Source organism: Palaemon carinicauda, chromosome 11 (assembly GCF_036898095.1).
Source record: "Palaemon carinicauda isolate YSFRI2023 chromosome 11, ASM3689809v2, whole genome shotgun sequence".
NCBI lineage: Eukaryota > Metazoa > Arthropoda > Malacostraca > Decapoda > Palaemonidae > Palaemon > Palaemon carinicauda.
Window position 1 is genome coordinate 88808233 of NC_090735.1, and position 19869 is coordinate 88828101.

The 19869-nt window shown below is 36.5% G+C and overlaps 1 protein-coding gene across 3 annotated transcripts in view; it reads left to right on the plus strand.

Moving 5' to 3' along the window:
* Tmem63 (transmembrane protein 63) overlaps positions 1-19869 on the plus strand; it is a 187041-nt gene that overhangs the window by 139815 nt on the left and 27357 nt on the right. For all 3 annotated transcript variants that reach the window (XM_068383170.1, XM_068383171.1, XM_068383172.1), the window contains 3 exons: positions 674-810; positions 3637-3920; positions 5439-5723. In XM_068383170.1, coding sequence (XP_068239271.1) covers positions 674-810; positions 3637-3920; positions 5439-5723 — 706 coding nt within the window. The remainder of the gene's footprint in view (positions 1-673; positions 811-3636; positions 3921-5438; positions 5724-19869) is intronic.

Sequence of the window (19869 nt, forward strand, 5' to 3'; positions counted from 1 at the left end):
GGGTGGTCAAAGTCATTTCTTGAGAAGCGCCTAGATTAGAGGTTTTGATGAGGTCCTGTTGTATGGGTTGCAACCCTTGATACTTCAGATCCTAGGGGTCGCTCAGCATCCTAAGAGGATCGCGAGGCTCCGTAAGGAAGACGTACTTAAAAAGGCAGAGTAATTGTTCAAGTCGACTTCCTTACCAGGTACTTATTTATTTTATGTTTGTTATTTTGAATAACTGCTAAAATGAAATAAAAAATCCTTAGCTCATAATAATGTAAACAATTATTGCTGGTCTCTACCCACCCCCCTGGGTGTGAATCAGCTTATATAATCACCGGCTAAGTTTAATATTGAAAAATGTTATTTTTATAATAAAATAGATTTTTGAATATACTTACCCGGTGATTATATATTAAAGGACCCTCCCTTCCTCCCCAATAGAGACCCAGTGGACTGAGGAGAAAATTGAGTTCTGTGTTTACATTGAGTACTGAGTACCTGCACGACAGATGGCGCTGTTGAAGTACACCCCCTACCTGCAGTGCGATCGCTGGCGGATTTTTAACGTAGAGTTTTCTGTTGAGCAACAGAGTTGCAGCTTATATAATCACCGGGTAAGTATATTCAAAAATTTATTTTATTATAAAAATAACATTTTTCATTTCATATTTTTTTTCCATTCTAGATCCGAGGCAGAAACTGCGAGTGTTCGTCGAGCAATTCTTTACGAGTTTCCATTTGGTGTCCAGTATGCTTGGATGCTGCTTATTTTTGCCATGACAATCATCTATTCAATATCTTGTCCTCTTGTAACTCCATTTGGTAAGTATGCTGTTTTGATTGTAGATTATTATTGTTAGCTATTGTTGTTATTATGATTATTTTTTATAATTTTTATTACTTATTTTTGATTGATAGAAGGTTGTTACAAGCAGTGAAGAGTTTATACATAGGCAATAAAGCATGTGATAGGATAGGGAATGAAGTGAGTGAGGGGTTTCCATGGAGAGAGCTAAGACAGGGGTGTGTGATGCTGCCATGGTTGTACTATTTGTTTTTTGATGGAGCTATAAGAGAGGTGAAGGCTTGAGTGCTTGGTCGAAGATTGAAACTGATAGATAAGTGATCATGAGTGGCAGATGACTCGGTTGTTGTTTCCAGATACTATATTTGTTGCAGACTCGGAGGAGAAGCTATGTCGATTAGTGACAGATTTTTGGAAAGGTATGTGAGAGAAGGAAGTTGCTAGTAAATGTGGGTAAGAGTAAGGCGGTGTTGTGTAGAAGTGAGGGTGGTGTTAGATTGATTGTCAAGTTGATTGGGGAGGTACTTGAGGAAGTAGATCAGTTTAAGTACTTGGGTTCTGTTGTTGCTGTAAATGGTAGTGTGAAAGTAGACGTACGTCAGAGCGTGAATGAAAAATGTAAAGTGTTAGGGCCAATAAAGGGAGTGATATAGAGTTGAGAGTTAGGAATGAATATAAAGACAGTTCTGTATGAGAAAGTGATTTTACCAACTGTGATGTATGGATCAGAGTTCTGGGAAATGAAAGAGACGGAGAGACAGAAATTGAATATGTTCGAGATGAAGTGTATTCGGAGTATGGTCAGTGTATCTCGATTGGATAGATTTAGGAACAAAGTAGTAAGTGGGAAATTGTGTGAGGAATGAATTAGGAGCTAGAGTGGATATGATTGTGTTGAGTTGGTGTGACCTTGTTGAAAGGATGAAAAATGTTCATTTGCTGGAGAACGTAATGAATGCAAGAGTTGATGGAAGGAGTGGACAAGAGGAAGGCCAAGGTTCGGTCAGATGGATGGAGTTGAGAAGTAAAGAACAGGCTAGGAATAGAAATGAATGGCAAGCGATTGTGACGCTGTTCTAATAGGCTCTTATGGTGATCGCTTTGAGGTAGGGTCAGTACGTGAAGTATCATTTGTGGTGTAAGATGGATGAAGAGTTAGCTGTGCCATCCTAGCAGTACCAACCAAACTCAGCTGAGTCACTCTAGCAGTATCAATCAAACTCAGCTGAATTCTTCGTCAGGGATGGAGGAACAAAGAGAAAAAACCCTGTTTGTTCTTTTTTGGTGTCGGCTACCCCACCAAAATTTGGGAAAGTGCCATGGCAGCAAGATAGATTATTATTATTTTTATTATTATTTATTATTATTATTATTATTATTATTATTATTATTATTATTATTATTATTATTATTGTTATTATTATTATTATTATTATTACAAGCCAAACTCGGCTGAATACCTCATCAGGCTGCAAGGAGCCAAGAGGAGAAGTTCTGTTTTTTTCCCTATGTAGGCTATCCCCCAAAATTGGGAAAGGGCCTTGGTATATAGATAGATTGTTATTATTATTATTGTTATTATTATTATTGTTATTATTATTATTATTATTATTATTATTATTATTATTATTATTATTATTATTATCATTATCATTCTTATTATTATTATTATTATTATTATTATTATTATAGTATCACTAACCATGACCATGGTCATGAGTCAGGTCATTGGTCAAATAACTGTTCCAAAAATGTAAAATTTTCTAAACCACATCATACGTTAGCATATCTGCTGAACTAGTCACTAAAATTTATCTAGCTCGTGGAATTACAGTACTGTATATTAGCTGTCTTTTACAATTAATATTGCAAAAATAATTCAGGGATTGTAAAAAGCTAATGTAGAAATTGGTGTCTACCATGGTTTGTAATTTGTTATAAATATCAAAAAAAGAAATAGAATTTAGAGAGAACTTTGAAGAGCCTGCTTAATTCCAATGTCAAGCTTCAGGTGTTGAAGATTGAACTGGAGCAGACTCTTGTAAGCTCCAGACTTTATAATTCATTTCTTTGACTTGTTTTTTGTTGTCATGAGGAAACTATTGTAGAAAATAATAGATATCATACTGTATAGTAGAGTATGGTTTGGGCATGCTCTTTGTAATCCCCAAGAGAGATTAGTTCACCAGATTTTCAACTGAGCTCCTCAAGGCACTAGAAGAGTTGGAAAACCAAGACCTACATGGCTGAGAACTATGAAGCGTGAAGTAGGAAATGATGAATGGTTAAGTATTGATTTAAAAGCTCAGGATAGAGATGACTGGCAAAATCTAACCAAGGCCCTTTGCGTCAATAGGCGTGGGAGGAGATGATGATGATAGTAAATTAAAAATCAAGTGATATATACGTATAGACTACAATGGTTAGAGTGCGGGATGTGCTCCTAAATGGAGAGTGACAATTGAAAGGAGATAAAGTTGAAGAAGTTAGATAGCATTAGGGAAAAGACCAGAAGGAACAGATGACAAATAAAACTAAAAAAATATTGTAACTGAGTTAAAGGGTCACGATAAAGAACCTATAGTACCATCTACAGTGTATGATGTAAAGTATAATTAGTATCCTCTGCAAGAAGGTATACTGTAAAGAACCTTTTGGTACCTAAAGTGTGGTATGCAAGGCAGGTAGATAATGCTGATAGGTTATGCACTAACACTGTTAGGGCTCAGTATTATAAAATGGTTCAAGCCTATGCAAGATATCATATTTCATCATCAATATTTTGAAAAAGATTGCATATAGCTATGGATTTAGAAATTTTACTTAGTAGTTTTTTCTTTCAGGTACTCTTTACATGGTCCTGAAACATCTAGTTGATAAATACAACATCTTCTTTGCATATGGACCATCAAGAATAAACAAAAACATCCATACAACGGCCATTAACTGTGTAGTTGTGTCCATTGTATGTTTACAACTGAGCCTGCTATTCTTCTCAGTTGTACGGCAAGGTCTTAATAAGGATATAACGATATATAGCATCATTCTATTTTGTATAACTTGCCTTGTGTTCATAACCCATAATGCATTTCATTGGTTTAAAGACTTCAGTCCTGTTGAGTATAAGGTGAGTGACATCCAATGTTTAAAACCTATTGTTTCTTGTAATTATGGGCAGCTAAAGGGGAGTTACTTTGCTATCATCTTATCCATTTTATATATTAATTATTATGATTCAGAATGACCACAATTGTTTTTTAAAACTAGAATAAACATCATTTAATTGTCTGGTAAACTTCTACAGGATAGAATACCAATAAGAAAAGAAGGAAGTAGAAGAACTGAATTTATATGAAATGCAGTAGTAATATTATATGTAATATTATACTATATGTACTTAAGGTAGATACAGTAATAGCAATTAATAATAGATCATGGATAAGTAATGATTTTACTCAAGCAATTAAACTTATTATATGGCTGTGGAAGGGTGCGGGTATAGAAACTTACACAACTTGAACCCTAAGGACATTGATTATAAGGTCATAAATCTTCATAAGGCAACTATGCATGATGCCTGATAATGTCACACTTATTATAAATAAAACTCCATGTGAATCAGCTTTTTAAACAAAGCAGTTTTATTCCAAAAATTTCATATCAGCACCTTATAAATATAGCTGCCTATGTCTCAAGTAATGCACAGTAATTCAGCATGAAGTACCTAGTTGATTATTGTCCAAGTGTCAAGTTATTATTGTATTTTCATCTACTGTAATTAATCAGTACCTTATAAAGACACATTAAGGCGAGTCAATGCCCATATTTAAGCCAAAATTTCATGGTTAGTGCTCATACTTGGGTTTTAAGATTCCAGTAAAAAATATCAGATAACCTGTTGTGAAGTTGAGATCATTAACCCTAACCCTGTAATATTTTATGTCTAATGTAATGATTTATATCAAATATTTAATGTACAGTAAATATATAGTAAGTATATATTTTAGATTAGTAATGCTATCAGTGGGGCACTTAGTAAAGTAAATACCATACTCCGATAATTGCCTTATTGTCAGGAGTAGTATTACTAGTACAGCAGTTTAACAATGGATGATGAATGATGATCTCTGTAGTGATTTTTTATACAACTCGGCTGATTAGTGCGGCTGGTTTTGGAGGTAAAGCATCTCCATGAATGGACGAGTTTTACCTGCAGTCTGATGTTAGCTTAGTTTAAAAGACAAAAAAAAAAAAAAATATGTTGAAAGTTTCAAGATGAATGTCATTGAACTATCCAAGCCATTGGCATATCAAAAAGGTGGTAAGAGATTGATGAAAGGATGAAGATGGTTTGAAAAAATAGCCCCATAAATATTCACAGAGAAGAAATACATATAGCAGGATCCATCAGAATAAATATTGGCATTTACTTAAAAAGAATAGGAATGGTTAATTTACAATTAAACCTAATCCCACAATCATTAGATGTTATTAGGAATTGAGTGCAATGCGAGGCTTTGCTTTACTTGCTACTGATTGCACTTTAGAAAGGCGCGTACATTATGTTGGTGGGTAGGGGAGTAGCTCAAGAAACCAAGAGGAGAGAAAAAGAATACATTTTAATTTTTAATATTTGCTTTTCCAGGAATTTTCAAATGGCAATGGAGGTAGTGACAGTAATTCTATTCACGAAAGTGATATTACCACTATGGAGGTTGCATGTCAGTTTGTTCCATCTGTGTTAAGAGATGCCCCTTCAGGGGTAGAATCCAGTTATAACTATAATGGGTTACGAACATATGGAACACAGCCTCTAGAAGAAAATGGACATGCTTCTGATAGCAGCCCATTACGGAACGATGGAGCGAGTCCAAGACCGAAGCTTACAGGAGAACCGCCAGACCTCTATCAAGACTATTCTCAGCCGAAGGTAAGACTAAGAACTTCAATTTACTTAATCTTTTATCCCTAACATACGATATTTTTTTTTATCTTATATCTCTCATATCAATGCATTAGGAAATAACCCTGAAATTTTTGGGACCCAAAAATTTTTGACAGGTGAATCACTCGTTGCTCACTGTGAATTTATTATGTTATAAAGCTAGTTTTTATATCATTTTGAAAAACTTTAATTATCATTGCCACATTGAACCCAAAAGTTTCTACATGTATTGTATTATAATTTGAACAGTTGTGAGTAAGAGGATATCATTTGAGGTCTGGAATGTTCGAGAGTTAAATATACATCAACAAAAGGGAATTTCCTATAAAAAATTGTAACATTCCTGGATTCTTTTCGGTATTATTAACATCTGTTTGAATTGTTATCAGGTATTGCAGGTTTGGTGTAAAATTGTTAACAAATTTGCAAGTTTTTTTTTCTATAAGATATGGACTTTCTTTCTCTTTCTGACTCTCCAAACTAGAGAGTAATTATTCTTTGAATCTCTCCCGATGATGGTATTGTTTCTCCAGAAGCCCGGTTTGATAGACTTACCATTAAAATTTTTAGAATTTGGAAATTTTCCCATTTTTCTTTTGCTTCAAACAATACATGCCCTTAACAAGAAATAGAACCCACTACCGTAAGTGGTAGGAAGTCCAGGTTGTCACGTCAGGAAATAAAGATTTCGGTGTAGCAGGATGTATACAAAACACAACCCCCACACCCTTGATCACTCTTACTTCCAAAATATCCCACAACACAAACTTTCCCCTTACTTTACTTTAAACTAGACTCTTGGACAGAAGGAAAATGAAAACAAAACATAGCCTTAAAACTATATTAACGCAACCAAAAACAGAACACAAATCATTAAACTTAACACAAAACAGACAAAAATAGCACTTTTATATTTATATATTATAGCTGTGTGTGTGTGTACACAGAACTCACCAATAATCGAAAAAAATAATATCCTTTACATAAACCCAACACCGTCAGTCCACATACAGTACCGAAAAACACTTACCCACACACTAAAATAACTCACTTAATATTAAACCCAATCGTATACCACAACCCAGAAATAAATCAATATTTGTTTATGTGTGGAACTCTTTATCCACACTAGGGCCGACAATCCTTTTCGGCCAAAGCCACAACTCCCTGGCAGACGTAACACTGGCACAACCTGCTATAACTGCCTCACTTAATTTGGCAGTCTATATCGTCATCATCATCCTCATCAATAAGCAATCGAAATCGTAATTGTAATAAACAGGCCAGGTCGTCAACAGTTGATCAATCCACTAGAGCATTCTAAACACAAGTTCCTTAAGTAAGCCAGGTCATCAATAGTTAAATTCAAATAAATCTTCTCCCCAAAGGAGGAATCGCGGCTCAGAACATAAAAACACTAAACAGCCGGCTTCCGAAGAACAAAAAAATGCAGAACCGACTCCTTCTATCGTTCGAGATCCAATGCTTTCGCCCAAGACATTCATCACCACCCTATCCTAGCTAAAAAGGTAAACAAACAACCTCAATTATACCAACAATCTTTCCAACTTCAAACAATCATTCGCTAATTACCCTTTTTCTTCAGCGCGCACCGCGGACACACAAAACACGCACACACAAACGCACATACACACATACTCTCTCGCGCACGCGCGATCTAACAAAACGAAAGCAAATGAAATTCTCTCTCTCTCTCTCTCTCTCTCTCTCTCTCTCTCTCTCTCTCTCTCTCTCTCTCTCTCTCTCTGACAAAATTAAAGCAAATAACACTTTCTTTCTCTTGCGGTTTGACAAAACTTAAGTAAATAAACACCCACACTCACTCTCTCTCTCTCTCTCTCTCTCTCTCTCTCTCTCTCTCTCTCTCTCTCTCTCTCTCTCTCTCTCTCTCTCTCTCTCTCTCTCTCTAATGACAAAGCTAAAGCAAATAAAATGTCTCTATTTAACAATACTAAAACAACTCTCTCTCTCTCTCTCTCTCTCTCTCTCTCTCTCTCTCTCTCTCTCTCTCTCTCTCTCTCTCTCTGTGACAAAACTAAAGCCAATACTGTAAACACTTTCTCTCTCTCTCTCTCTCTCTGTGACAAAACTAAAGCCAATACTGTAAACACTTTCTCTCTCTCTCTCTCTCTCTCTCTCTCTCTCTCTCTCTCTCTCTCTCTCTCTCTCTCTCTCTCTCTGTGACAAAACTAAAGCCAATACTGTAAACACTTTCTCTCTCTCTCTCTCTCTCTCTCTCTCTCTCTCTCTCTCTGACAAAACTTAAATAAACACACTCACACACTCTCTCTCTCTCTCTCTCTCTCTCTCTCTTGATTTGGCAAACAAAAAAAATAAATTAAAATAAAATTAATCCTCCACATCGGTTTCTCTGTCAATCCGACAGCAATCGGACACGCTCTGAGATTGTTTACCGACTGCATTTTAAGATGTCTTTCCCTGGTTTGGTTTACAATTATTGCCAGGAATATGCATGGGAATTATTTCTGGGAGATTATGTTCCACATTCCCTTGTTTTGTGTCAGAGGTAATTCTGTAATTAATTATCGTTGTGAAGAGTGGCGCACTCTCGGAACCACTAATAGGAAAATGTTTAAATGATTAACGATCAAGTTATTGACACATCGCCACCTGTAGACAACACACAAGTTCAGCCTTTTTTTCTGTTGAGATTTGAGAAGTCCAGTGAATCCTCCCATAGTATTGGTAATTTTGGTCCTTCTCAACCCATTGCCAAACTTAACCCAACCTCCCATAATCATTATATATTAATAGCGTTTCATTCAGTAAGTGTTCTGAACATATGCTACACTCCACAGATGCAAAAACCTCACACAGAGCATCTTTGCATACTTTAGTTCTTCTGCTGCTACCCCTTTGCTTCCACAATTCTAGTCTCTCTATGAGACTAAACTAGATTGTTAGACAGAAGAAGGAACACGTTGGTCTGATCCTTATATCCATCCCTTGCACACCCTAAAAGTAGTAAAATGCCTCATATTATTCATGTGGATGGTGTGTCAGTTTATACAATCCCCTTAAAAGTTTCAACTAATTCAGATCATTTTCATTAGGTTCCAGATAACAGTATAGTCAGGCCTCCTTCTTCACAATAGGTAGGTTACAGACACAGGCGCGAAAGGGAATTTTCGGGAATAAAATGCATCACTAGGGTGGGCTAACTCGTAACCTAAGAATTTACTGCCCCTTGCCTCGAGCGGATGCCCGAGCTGATGATTAACACAATAAATACTGCCTAATATTATTTAAATTTGGTTTCTACAACAGTTTATAATCATATGTACAGTACATTTGCACATATGTACAGTGTGTACTGGACACAGTAAGGTTACAGTACAGTATTGTGCCAAGGTAAAGTTATACCTAGTCGTCATTCCTTTGCTGTTCTGTATAGCAAAAGTTGCTCTTATCTACTGATACTGTACTGTAACCTAATACTCACTGATACTGTAGTGTATATTACTGTAATATATGTACAGTAATATCACTAGAGTGCTTAACTGTAGGTAGTAGGTTGGCCAGGGCACCAGCCGCCCGTTGAGATACTACCACTAGAGAGGTATTGGATCCTTTGACTGGCCAGACAGTAATGCATTGGATCCCTCTCTCTGGTCACGGCTTATTTTTTCTTTGCCTACACTTACACAGAATAGTTTGGCCTATTCTTTACATATTCTCGTCTTTCCTCATACACCTGACAACAATGAGATACTTAACACTTCTTCACCCAAGGGGTTAATTACTGTACTGCAATTTGTTCAGTGTACTTTCCTCTTGGTAAGGGTAGAAGAGACTCTTTAGCTGTGGTAAGCAGCTCTTGTAGGAGAAGGACACTCCAATATTAAACCACTGTTCTCTAGTCTTGGGTAGTGCCATAGCCTCTGTACCATGGTCTTCCACTGTCTTGGGTTGGAGTTCTCTTGCTTGAGGGTACACTCAGGCACACTATTCTATCTTATTTTTTTTTCTTCCTCTTTTTTTTTTGAAATGGTGTGTTGGGCAGGCTTAATAGAAGGGCCATGGATGCCTGGTGGTTTATCAAGAGGTTGTCTTTTCCTTTTTCTGATTCTTTTTCTTCTCAAAACCATCCTTACTGTCCTCCCTTCAGTTGAAGTGGCTATCCTGGAGGGTATTTAGCCTTGCATGGTGTATCGGCTCCTCCATGTTGACCAGTTTTTCCGACTTTTTAGTATAGTCTATGGGTATCATCAATCACTTTGTTTATAATTCTGTACATATTGTTTTTGTTATAATTCTTGTTAATCTAGTTTTTAAGTATGATGTCTCTTTTTTATTTCTATTAATTCTTATGCTGTCTGGAGACATTGAGCGAAATCCGGGACCAGTACGTCCTAGATTTCGTCAATGTCGTCTTCTGTATTGCAATATTCGTGGTCTTCATGCAAATATCCAAGACCTTACAGTTGCGTCCAGACAGTATGATATTCTTTTGTGCTCAGAAACTTTGGTTTCTAATATGAGGCACTCATCTGAGCTCCTTATAACTGGTTTTAAGAAGCCAATAATGTTGAAACGTGATGCCATCCCTAGGGCCAGGGGAATGGCGGTGTATATTAGGACCGAGTACCCTGCTTCTCATAAGTCCTGCTATCAATGTGGATGTCATGAGATTCAGGTAATAAAAGTTTGTGGCAGGCATAACAACTTTTATTTGTGTTCGATCTACCGGAATCCAGACATGGATGATTCTATCTTCGATTGTCTTCTTACCATTATGGCTAAGATACAAGAAGATGATAGAAAGGCTTCTTTTGTCTTTGTTGGTGATTTTAATGCTCACCATAGGGAGTGGTTAAGTTCTATCTCTCCTACCGATCGCCATGGCTTAAGAGCTTTAGACTTTGCCTCTGAATCAGGCTGTGAGCAAATCATAAATGAAGCTACTCACAGGTCTGGTAATTGCTTGGACCTTGTATACACTGACTCCCCTGGCGTTATAACTGGTAAGGTTGGTTCTCCAGTCGGGACATCTGATCATACCTTGATTTCATTATTAGTGAAGACTGAGCAGCCTGTCCCTGATATATCATATTCTTGTAAAATTTATATGAAATCCCAAGCAGACTGGAATGGGATTTTACATGATCTTTTGTGCTTGAATTGGTCACAATTATATAATAGTGTAGATCCTGTTGTCCCTTTGAATGAGAATCTAGTCAACATAATTGATAGGCGTATCCCTTCTCGTGTGCTAAGGTACTGAGTGAAGGACAAACCGTGGTTCAATGATGATTGTAGACGTGCTTTTTTGGAGAAGCAGGAGGCCTATCAACTTTGGAAGGGTAACAGATCAGATTTGACCTGGAACAACTATACTCAGCTTCGAGCTTTTGCTCAGAGAGTTTATGCCTCAACTGAAAAGGAATACAATTTAACCATAAAAGAAACACTTTCTGGTACAACTCAGGAACATAAATGGTGGTCTACCCTTAAATCTGCACTCTTTGGTGTAGATGCAACAGTTCCTCCTTTACTTAAACCAGATGGCTCAGTCACTCACTGTCCAAAGGAAAAGGCAACCCTTTTGGCTGATGTTTTTGACAGTAAACAGAGTAATGAAAAACTTGAACTTCCTCATTCCTGTTTTCCTGAGGCTAAACTAACTAGTTTAGCTTTTCGATCTCGTGAGATTAAAGCTCTGTTGATGGACCTTGATGCTTATGGAGGTGTAGACCCAAATGGTATTTTTCCTTTGTTTTTTATAAAGACAGCAGATTTCTTAGCTCCAAAGTTATCTGTTATTTTGCGCAAGTTAGCAAGAAGAGGAGCTTTCAGCACTAGTTGGAGAATTGGTAATGTTACTTCTCTATGTAAATGTGTTTGTGGTAGCTCAAGTCCCACTGATTACCGCCCAATTTCCATAACTCCCATATTATCTAAAGTTTTTGAACGTCTTCTGGCAAAACGTCTTAATAGGTTTGCTGAAGGTAATCATCTACTCCCTAGTTTGCAATTTGGTTTTCGTAAAGGCCTTGGAGAATGTGATGCCCTTCTTACAATCTCCAATGCTGTACAGAAATCCCTTGATTGTGGTCGGGAAGTTCGTATGATTGGCCTTGATTTTAGTGCTGCCTTTGACCGTGTTAATCATGAGGCCCTTGTTTTCAAACTGAAACAGTTGGGAGTGGGTGGGTCGTTTCTTAGCATTATTATTGATTTTTTAAGTAATAGATCTCAAAGAGTTGTTGTTGATGGGCACCATAGTGATTATAGGAATGTGATATCCGGTGTTCCACAGGGTAGTGTTCTTGGCCCATTACTTTTCATACTATATACACATGACATGTGGTTTGGCCTAGAAAACAAGCTTGTTGCATATGCAGATGATGCTACTCTCTTTGCATCAATTCCATCCCCTGAATGTAGATCTAGGGTTGGTGAATCCCTTAATAGAGATTTAGCTAGAATTAGTGCATGGTGCAAATTATGGGGTATGAAGTTGAATCCTAACAAAACTCAAAGTATGATTGTAAGTAGGTCAAGGACGGTGGTTCCTCAACATCCGGATCTCAGTATTGATAATGTTTCTTTAAATATGTATGACTCTTTCAAAATTTTAGGTGTGATTCTCGACAGTAAATTTACTTTTGAGAAACATATAAGGTCTGTGTCTTCTTCAATTTCACAAAAAATAGGCTTATTGAGAAAGTCTTTCAAGATTTTCGGTGATCAATCTATTCTGAAGAAGTGTTTTAATTCTTTCATTCTACCTTGTTTTGAGTATTGTTCTCCTGTCTGGTCTTCAGCTGCTGATTCTCATCTTAATTTGTTGGACAGAAACTTACGGTCTATTAAATTTCTTATTCCTGATCTAGATATTAATCTCTGGCACCGTCGTTCAATTAGTTCATTATGTATGTTGCATAAGATTTTTCACAACTCTGACCATCCTTTACATTCAGATCTCCCTGGACAATTCTATCCTGTTCGTAATACTAGGCAGGCAGTTAATTCTAATAGCCAGGCCTTCTCCATCATTAGGCTCAATACTACGCAGTACTCTAGAAGTTTTATTCCAGCTGTGACCAAGTTGTGGAATGATCTTCCTAATCGGGTGGTTGAATCAGTAGAACTTCAAAAGTTCAAAGTTGGAGCAAATGCTTTTTTGTTGACCAGGCGGACATAGTCTTTTTATAGTTTATTTATGACATATTTGTTTTTGATGTTGTTGATAGTTTATTATATGACATGTCTGTTTTGACGTTGTTTCTTATTTTAGAATGATTTATTGTTAATTTGTTCTCTTCATTTATTTATTTCCTTATTTCCTTTCCTCACTGGGCTATTTTTCCCTGTTGGAGCCCCTGGGCTTATAGCATCTTGCTTTTCCAACTAGGGTTGTAGCTTGGATAGTAATAATAATAATAATAATAACTGTACTTACTGTCAGTGTTCGGTGTTTCGTTCAGACGACTTGTAACCTACGCCGCTATGCGTTTTCTTGAAGCAAGACGCAACTTCTTATGTGTTGTCTCTTGCACAGTATGTTACTGTATATACTTTCTTAAATGGAAATACAGCTTATTTTATAAACTAAAACCTTAAATATCTCAATAATAATTGGTTCTTTTAAGTAAACAAACCAAAACAGCGCATTCATATACTTTTCAACACACTATGGTCTTGTCGCTTTTATCTTCCTTCAGATCCAAAATGTTATGAAGACTAAGAGTCTACCTTCTGTGAGATGAAGGTCCATAGTTGCCCACTAACCAAAGATGCTCTGACATTCCTTGTGAAAATTTTATCACAGTAGTGCACAAGGAATTAAATAAAAAAAATGTCATTCTTGTATTTTCCTTGGAAAATTTCTAGCAGCAGCTCATAGGCGTACCGAATAGATGTTTGCAAAACATTATCTTATTAAGCCAATCTACGGTACACTAAAGTACTGTATTTTTAATTACTTTGATAGACTATCTGGAATTCTGTATTTCTTACTATATTTTAAACGGTTCATCAAAGTAATCTAGTTAAGTAATCTAGACTAGTTTTGTAACCTTAACCTTGTTGCATTGCTTGTGCTAAAATTTATCCCTCTCTATCCATCAATTGCACCCCATCTCCAATGGTGTCGAAGTCAGCAATATGAACATCCGGAAAGATTCATAGAAATAATTGGAAATTTAATAATAAACTTTCTTATTTCTATACTCAACTGATGTTCGTATATGTGCCAACCCTCTCCCCTGACTCATAGTATCAAGAGGGATAATGTCTACTTTGAAACTGAAGTCTATATTTCTTGAGGTGACACCCTGTGCTTTATACCACCTGAGGTAGAGGGCTTTGTTCCTTGTTAAGGGCATGTGTTGTTTAGCGCAAAAGAAAATAGGAAAATTTCAAAATTTCAAAACTTTTTTTGTGTGAGTGTCTAATAAACTGGGCTTCTGAAGAAGAAACAATATAAACATCAGGTGAGTATAGAAATTAATTTTACTATTAAAATACTATTTTTAGGGTCAAAATTCCTATCTTGTAAAAAGTAAGGTAATTTTCACATGAATAGTTTTTATTAAAGGAGTCGGATCTGATTGGTAATAGATTATAGTGAGGCATGAATCCCCAGAGTGAATGATTGAATGCATTACAATTTCTTGAGATTTCAATTGGCCATAGAGGGTTAAAAAGATATGAGACGGCAAGATTGTATTTGGCATTGCTGTCATAGAAGAGTTATAATTTAGGTGATGCCTTTTAGGGATCTTAGATGTCTTTACAATACTTGTATAGTAAAAATCCTTAAACCACTACCTAAAACTAAGGTTTGGTACCTTTCATGTTCAAAGGAGTTTGTCTACTTCACCCTGATGTTGCAAATTCCGAAGCTTAAATCTTATTGACTAGGTTATTCACAGACTATTTCTCCTTTCTTCTCTTCCTGTACTTTCCTATACCTTTATGATTTACTTTGTAATCATATACCATTTACTTGATATTTTATAATCATATACTACGTACTAAATATTTCACTTTATTTTTATGTATATTTTTTATAAATAAGATTTTTTTCATAGAGAAAAAATAATACAACAGTCATTATCATATTCATACATGAACTACTGAATTGAAGGTGAAGTTCCAATACAGTAAGATTTCATAACATAAGGTTGCTCCATAAACATTTATAGAAGGTTCATTTGCACTGAACAAAATCCTCTATTCACACATTGCCATTTGTTTTTATGCTGCAACCATTTGCACATATATCGGCGTCTAGGACCGTAGATGTCAGGATGCCAGATAACTGATAATCAATCACTTGCACATATCCTAGATATTAAGGCTCTTCCTTTCCAATACTTCTTTCAAATACAGTATATCAATCTCTTTCTGTGCCTTCATTTCCTATTACCACTCATAAGTTAATCACCATTTCTGTCATTAGTTTCCACACAACGAAACCACATCAAAATCTTTGGATTCGTTCTTTCACTTATACTAACGTTTTTAGCACAACTACGTCTCCTTACTTCTCACCTTATCAATTATTCTTGCATTGCATACATGTTTCACACTGCTCATTTCAGCATCTTCAACCTATTTTATTTTATTTGTACATAGCATCCATTCTGTACATTGATTAAAGGAAAGCTTGACCAAAAGTCCTTTTATACATTCTTACCTTGGCTTCCACAAGCAATTCAAGCTTTTAAGTGTCTTTAGTTCACCACTAGCAACCTTTCCCGCATCACCTATTATTTCTCTCATCTTACCACTGTCCACTGTATGGTAGTTACTTCCAAATACAGATATGAATCAACCATTTCCATTCCTATACCATCTATATTAAGATTCATTGCTTCATCGTCCGGGTTTACATTTACCCTCATTACCTTATTCTTCCTCATATCAACTTTAAACTCTCTTCTCTTGCGTAAGCTTTTAAACACTCTTTTCTATAGTTTCTCTTCACTATCCCCAATTAGCAGTATCTTTCGATACTCCATGCACAACTTATTTTCTTATCCCACGGCAATCTACTCACATCCATTATCATTTGTTGCCTGTTCTTTGAATTTTTGGCTTCCATCCGTCAATAAAGATGTTGAACAGTCATTTAGACCTAACACCATTTTCACACTAATCTAATTGCTCTTCCATCTGCATTCTTTAAACAAATGCTTCACTTCAATCATAAACTTTTGTCATACTCTTTTATCTTGTCTTCTATATCATACATTCACAACATCCTGAACATTGCATCTTTGTCGATTCAATCATAAGCTTTTCTTAGGTTCATGTATGTCACACACACTTTTCTCTTAATCCTTTGAGAACCATTGGGCATATTTTATGTCCAATTTTTCTACTCCCTTCATCGCCATTAGACAAGAAAGAGGGTGTGATTGTGTAGATCAAGCATCTGTTATAAAACAGTTATATGATAAGTTTGACATTAACCCTTAAGTGTCAACCACTCGCCCAATGATTTGGCAATCAAGCCCCGGGCCCTTTATTGGGGCATTTTACGTAACTCACCTTAGCACAAAACCTATAAAAGTTAGGAATTTATATCTATTATCATAAAGCCAAATAAATTTCCTTTCCTTGGATATATGTTACATACATAGTTTGTAAAACTTGCATATGAGTAATTAATAAAAGAAAGCGACAAAGATCTTTAAGCACTAATGCTTACTTTGGGAAAGTAAGAAAAATTAAGGTAGTCTGTGGAAAGGTCAAAAGTAACGGCTTTTTGTAAAATGCCATAACTTCAGTGTATGATAAATGTATTACAGATTAATTGGAATTTTTTTGAAATATGGGTCCCTAATTTTCACATATATTATTTTTTATAATAAGCACACACAAACCATTGCTTTACCTAGCCTTATGCATACTCTGGTTCAGAATATTTACTGTCTCCACTTTTGTTAAAGGAAGAAGAGAGATTGACTACAACTGTGGGAGACTGTTTACTCTCTTGTGTGTGTTTGTGCTCATGTACAATACAGCATATTTGAACATTAAGGCACTTCCCGAACAGAATTGGACTCTCGAGAAAAAACAACTATTCATACTCAAAGTCACCCTTTGAAATAAGGAATCATTAATGATGCTTATATGAAACTAATTCTTCTTTAGCCCTTTTATAAACTTAAACAGAAGGCTCATCTGCAGCATGTCAAACCTCCAATACAAACCACCATTCTCCTCTTATCTCACATGTGCTTTCAATCTTCTGTAATATTAAGGCCCTTCCTTTCCAACTCTTTCTAGGTCCTTTTCTTCCACTTCATCCTGACACTTGGTTATTTATGTTTTCACCTACTTATATTCCTCCATTCTCTCCAAATGACCAAACCATCATAAAACACAGTGATCCCTCCTTTCACCTGTACTAATCTTTTTCCCTCTTCTTTATTTTTCCCTAGATTCCTAGCCCCTTGTAATTGGTCAGAGGAATTTGGAGAACAGTTTCTTTGGATCGAAACATAATTTGATTCTAAATACCTAGTTGCTCTTAACAAAATTAGCTGGGTTTTATACCTTTTTCCCATTATTTTTTCATCATCTTTTATCAGGAAGAATGCTTTGAATACTCAGATTAGATTAGAGTAGATTGCTCTTGAATAGTGAAGTATGGTAAGGATGGACGGCTTGCTATCTCACTCATAGAATTTGAGTAACTGACGGGTGTGAGCAGGGCAGAAGAATTGTGGCCAGCCTTGCCTTTATCAGTCCAATATTGAAAGACTATTATCATTAGGGCATTGAGGGTAACGTGTATATCATAGGTTTTACAAGGATAGTCACCATATGTGACACAACTACATACATCCCCTTGATATGTGGGAAGGAGGCCATCTCACGAGAATTAAAAAATCTTCAATCTATTAATAATTATTCAACTTCAAACTACAGAGATTCTTCCTCAAGACAAAAAACAGACAAACCTCCTATGTAACGTTGGATCCTTACGAGATGAAACTACAGGTTGAAAGGCCGCTCATGAATGGCAGAGGCAAAAGACAGTGACATTGCCCTATCAAGCAGGATATTGGGTTAGAAACTGACCATGTATATATACATTCATGGTCAGCACCCAAGCCCCCTCTCCACCCAAACTAAGACAAAGAAGGGCGAGTCAGTGGCTGCTGATGACTTAACAGATAGACCTATAGGCTCCCCCAAACACCCCATAATTAGCTCACTAAGGTAGTGAGGTTACAGCGACCAAAGGAACTAATGAGTTTGAACGTAACTCGAAACCCAGTCTGGCAATCATCAGGCAAGTACGTTACCAACAGGCCACTACAACCCTAAAATCAAAATAAAGTTTTCAATATTTAACTTAGCCGATGATTATATAGCTGCAACTCTGTTGCCCGACAGACAACTCTACGGTAAAAACTCGCCAGCAATCGCTACACAGGTTGCGGGTGTGCCCAACAGCGCCATCTGTCGTCCAGATACCCAGTACTCAATGTAAACAAAGACTCAATTTTCTCTCTGTCGAGCTATCGACAAGACGTACTTACTCGCTGTTGCTAAACTGGAGTTTTTTCACAACTAATTGGTGAAGTACTTTATTCTAGTTTTGAGCTTTCGCTATGCAGGTGTTTTATCTTCATCTTAAATCTTGAACTCGTTTTGGATAGATTTGATTATGGTGACAAAGAGAGTATGGACTTTCTTTCACTTTTAAATGGCCGACCCTTCCCTTCGACGGAAGTGTGTTTAGGCTTTTAGTAATTATCTTATCACGTTATAGATTTTCCTCTATATATTTTATATCTCTCCGCCTTTATTAGGCCTCTTCGATTAACTTTCCATTTATTATAAACATATAAAAATAAATTTTAATGTTTTGTTTATATAGACCTTTCCTGAGAGTAGGCGGTCCTAACTTGGAAACCGAAGTTAATCAACGTTGAGCCCTTTATATCGTAATTAGCTTTTAAAGGATTTAAAACTTTTTAAATGTAATATTTTCTGAAAGAATTTCTTTGATAGTCTTCGTACTGTTTTCAAAGATGAACTAACGTTTTGTTTATTTATGCTACGCAGTTGTTGACGTTCAGGACGTTCAACATGCGCTCTATCGTTACGATAGAGAGAGAGTGTATCACGGTTTCACTTTGCAGTAAGAGTAAATCGATTCTGACGTTTTGTTCATTCTTTCTTAGCTTAAATGTTTTAAATTCTATTTTAAAGGAACTTTTTATTTGAAAAACCTTTCAGTTTTTTCCTTTAGTCAAATAACATGTTTTTTTGACGAAATATAATTGGGCTCTTCTCTTAGGTGCGAAATCAAGAGAGAAAGAGAGAGAGAGATAGAGACGGAGGGAGAGAGAGGAGAGAAAACGTTCCGTTCAAGCGGGTAACGTTGTTCTCGAGTTACTCTCGTCCCTAGTCGCTGTACGGGGAGGAAGGATGAAACGTTTTTAGTTTTTTATTCTTGTCCCCAGGCTATGTGCGGTGAGAGATTGAAAACGTAGTTATATGAACTAGTGTTTAGTCTCTTTCCCAGCCACTGAATTTTTTATCTTAAAATATGTTTTCTGTTTTTTGCTGGTATTAATGAGCTTGCATTATACGACTGATTTCGCTATTACTACCTTTTAATGAAGGGTAGAATTGCGTGTTTCAGGTAGAAATCAGTAAAAGTTTCGATTTCAGTGAAATAAGTGCAAAACAGAAAATCGAAGTGATAAAGTGATATGCGCAAAGTGTTACAGTGTTGCGTCCGAGGGTTCGTCTGTTCGTGCCTGTCGTTCACCTAGTCCGGGACCTCTTGCATGCTCCCAAGCCCAGGGGAGAAGTAATGTCAAACGACTTATGGATTCGAGAGGCCTTGATCAAAGAACAGACGTTTTCCCTCTATGGTATCGGGTGTATCTTACCAAGATCTCCCCTACCATAAGACGAGAGAGACGTTGTTTCTCCTCGTCATCCGAAGGCTTTTCGCATAAGAAACCTGTCACAAGGTTTCGAAGCCCTTAAGCGAAAGTCAGTCCTTTCAGGACAGGTCCAGCGTCCTGGTTACAACCATTAGGACAGCTCTGACCCTATGCAGTCATCAGATAACTGCTCGCCGCCTAACAAAAGCGTAACACAGACT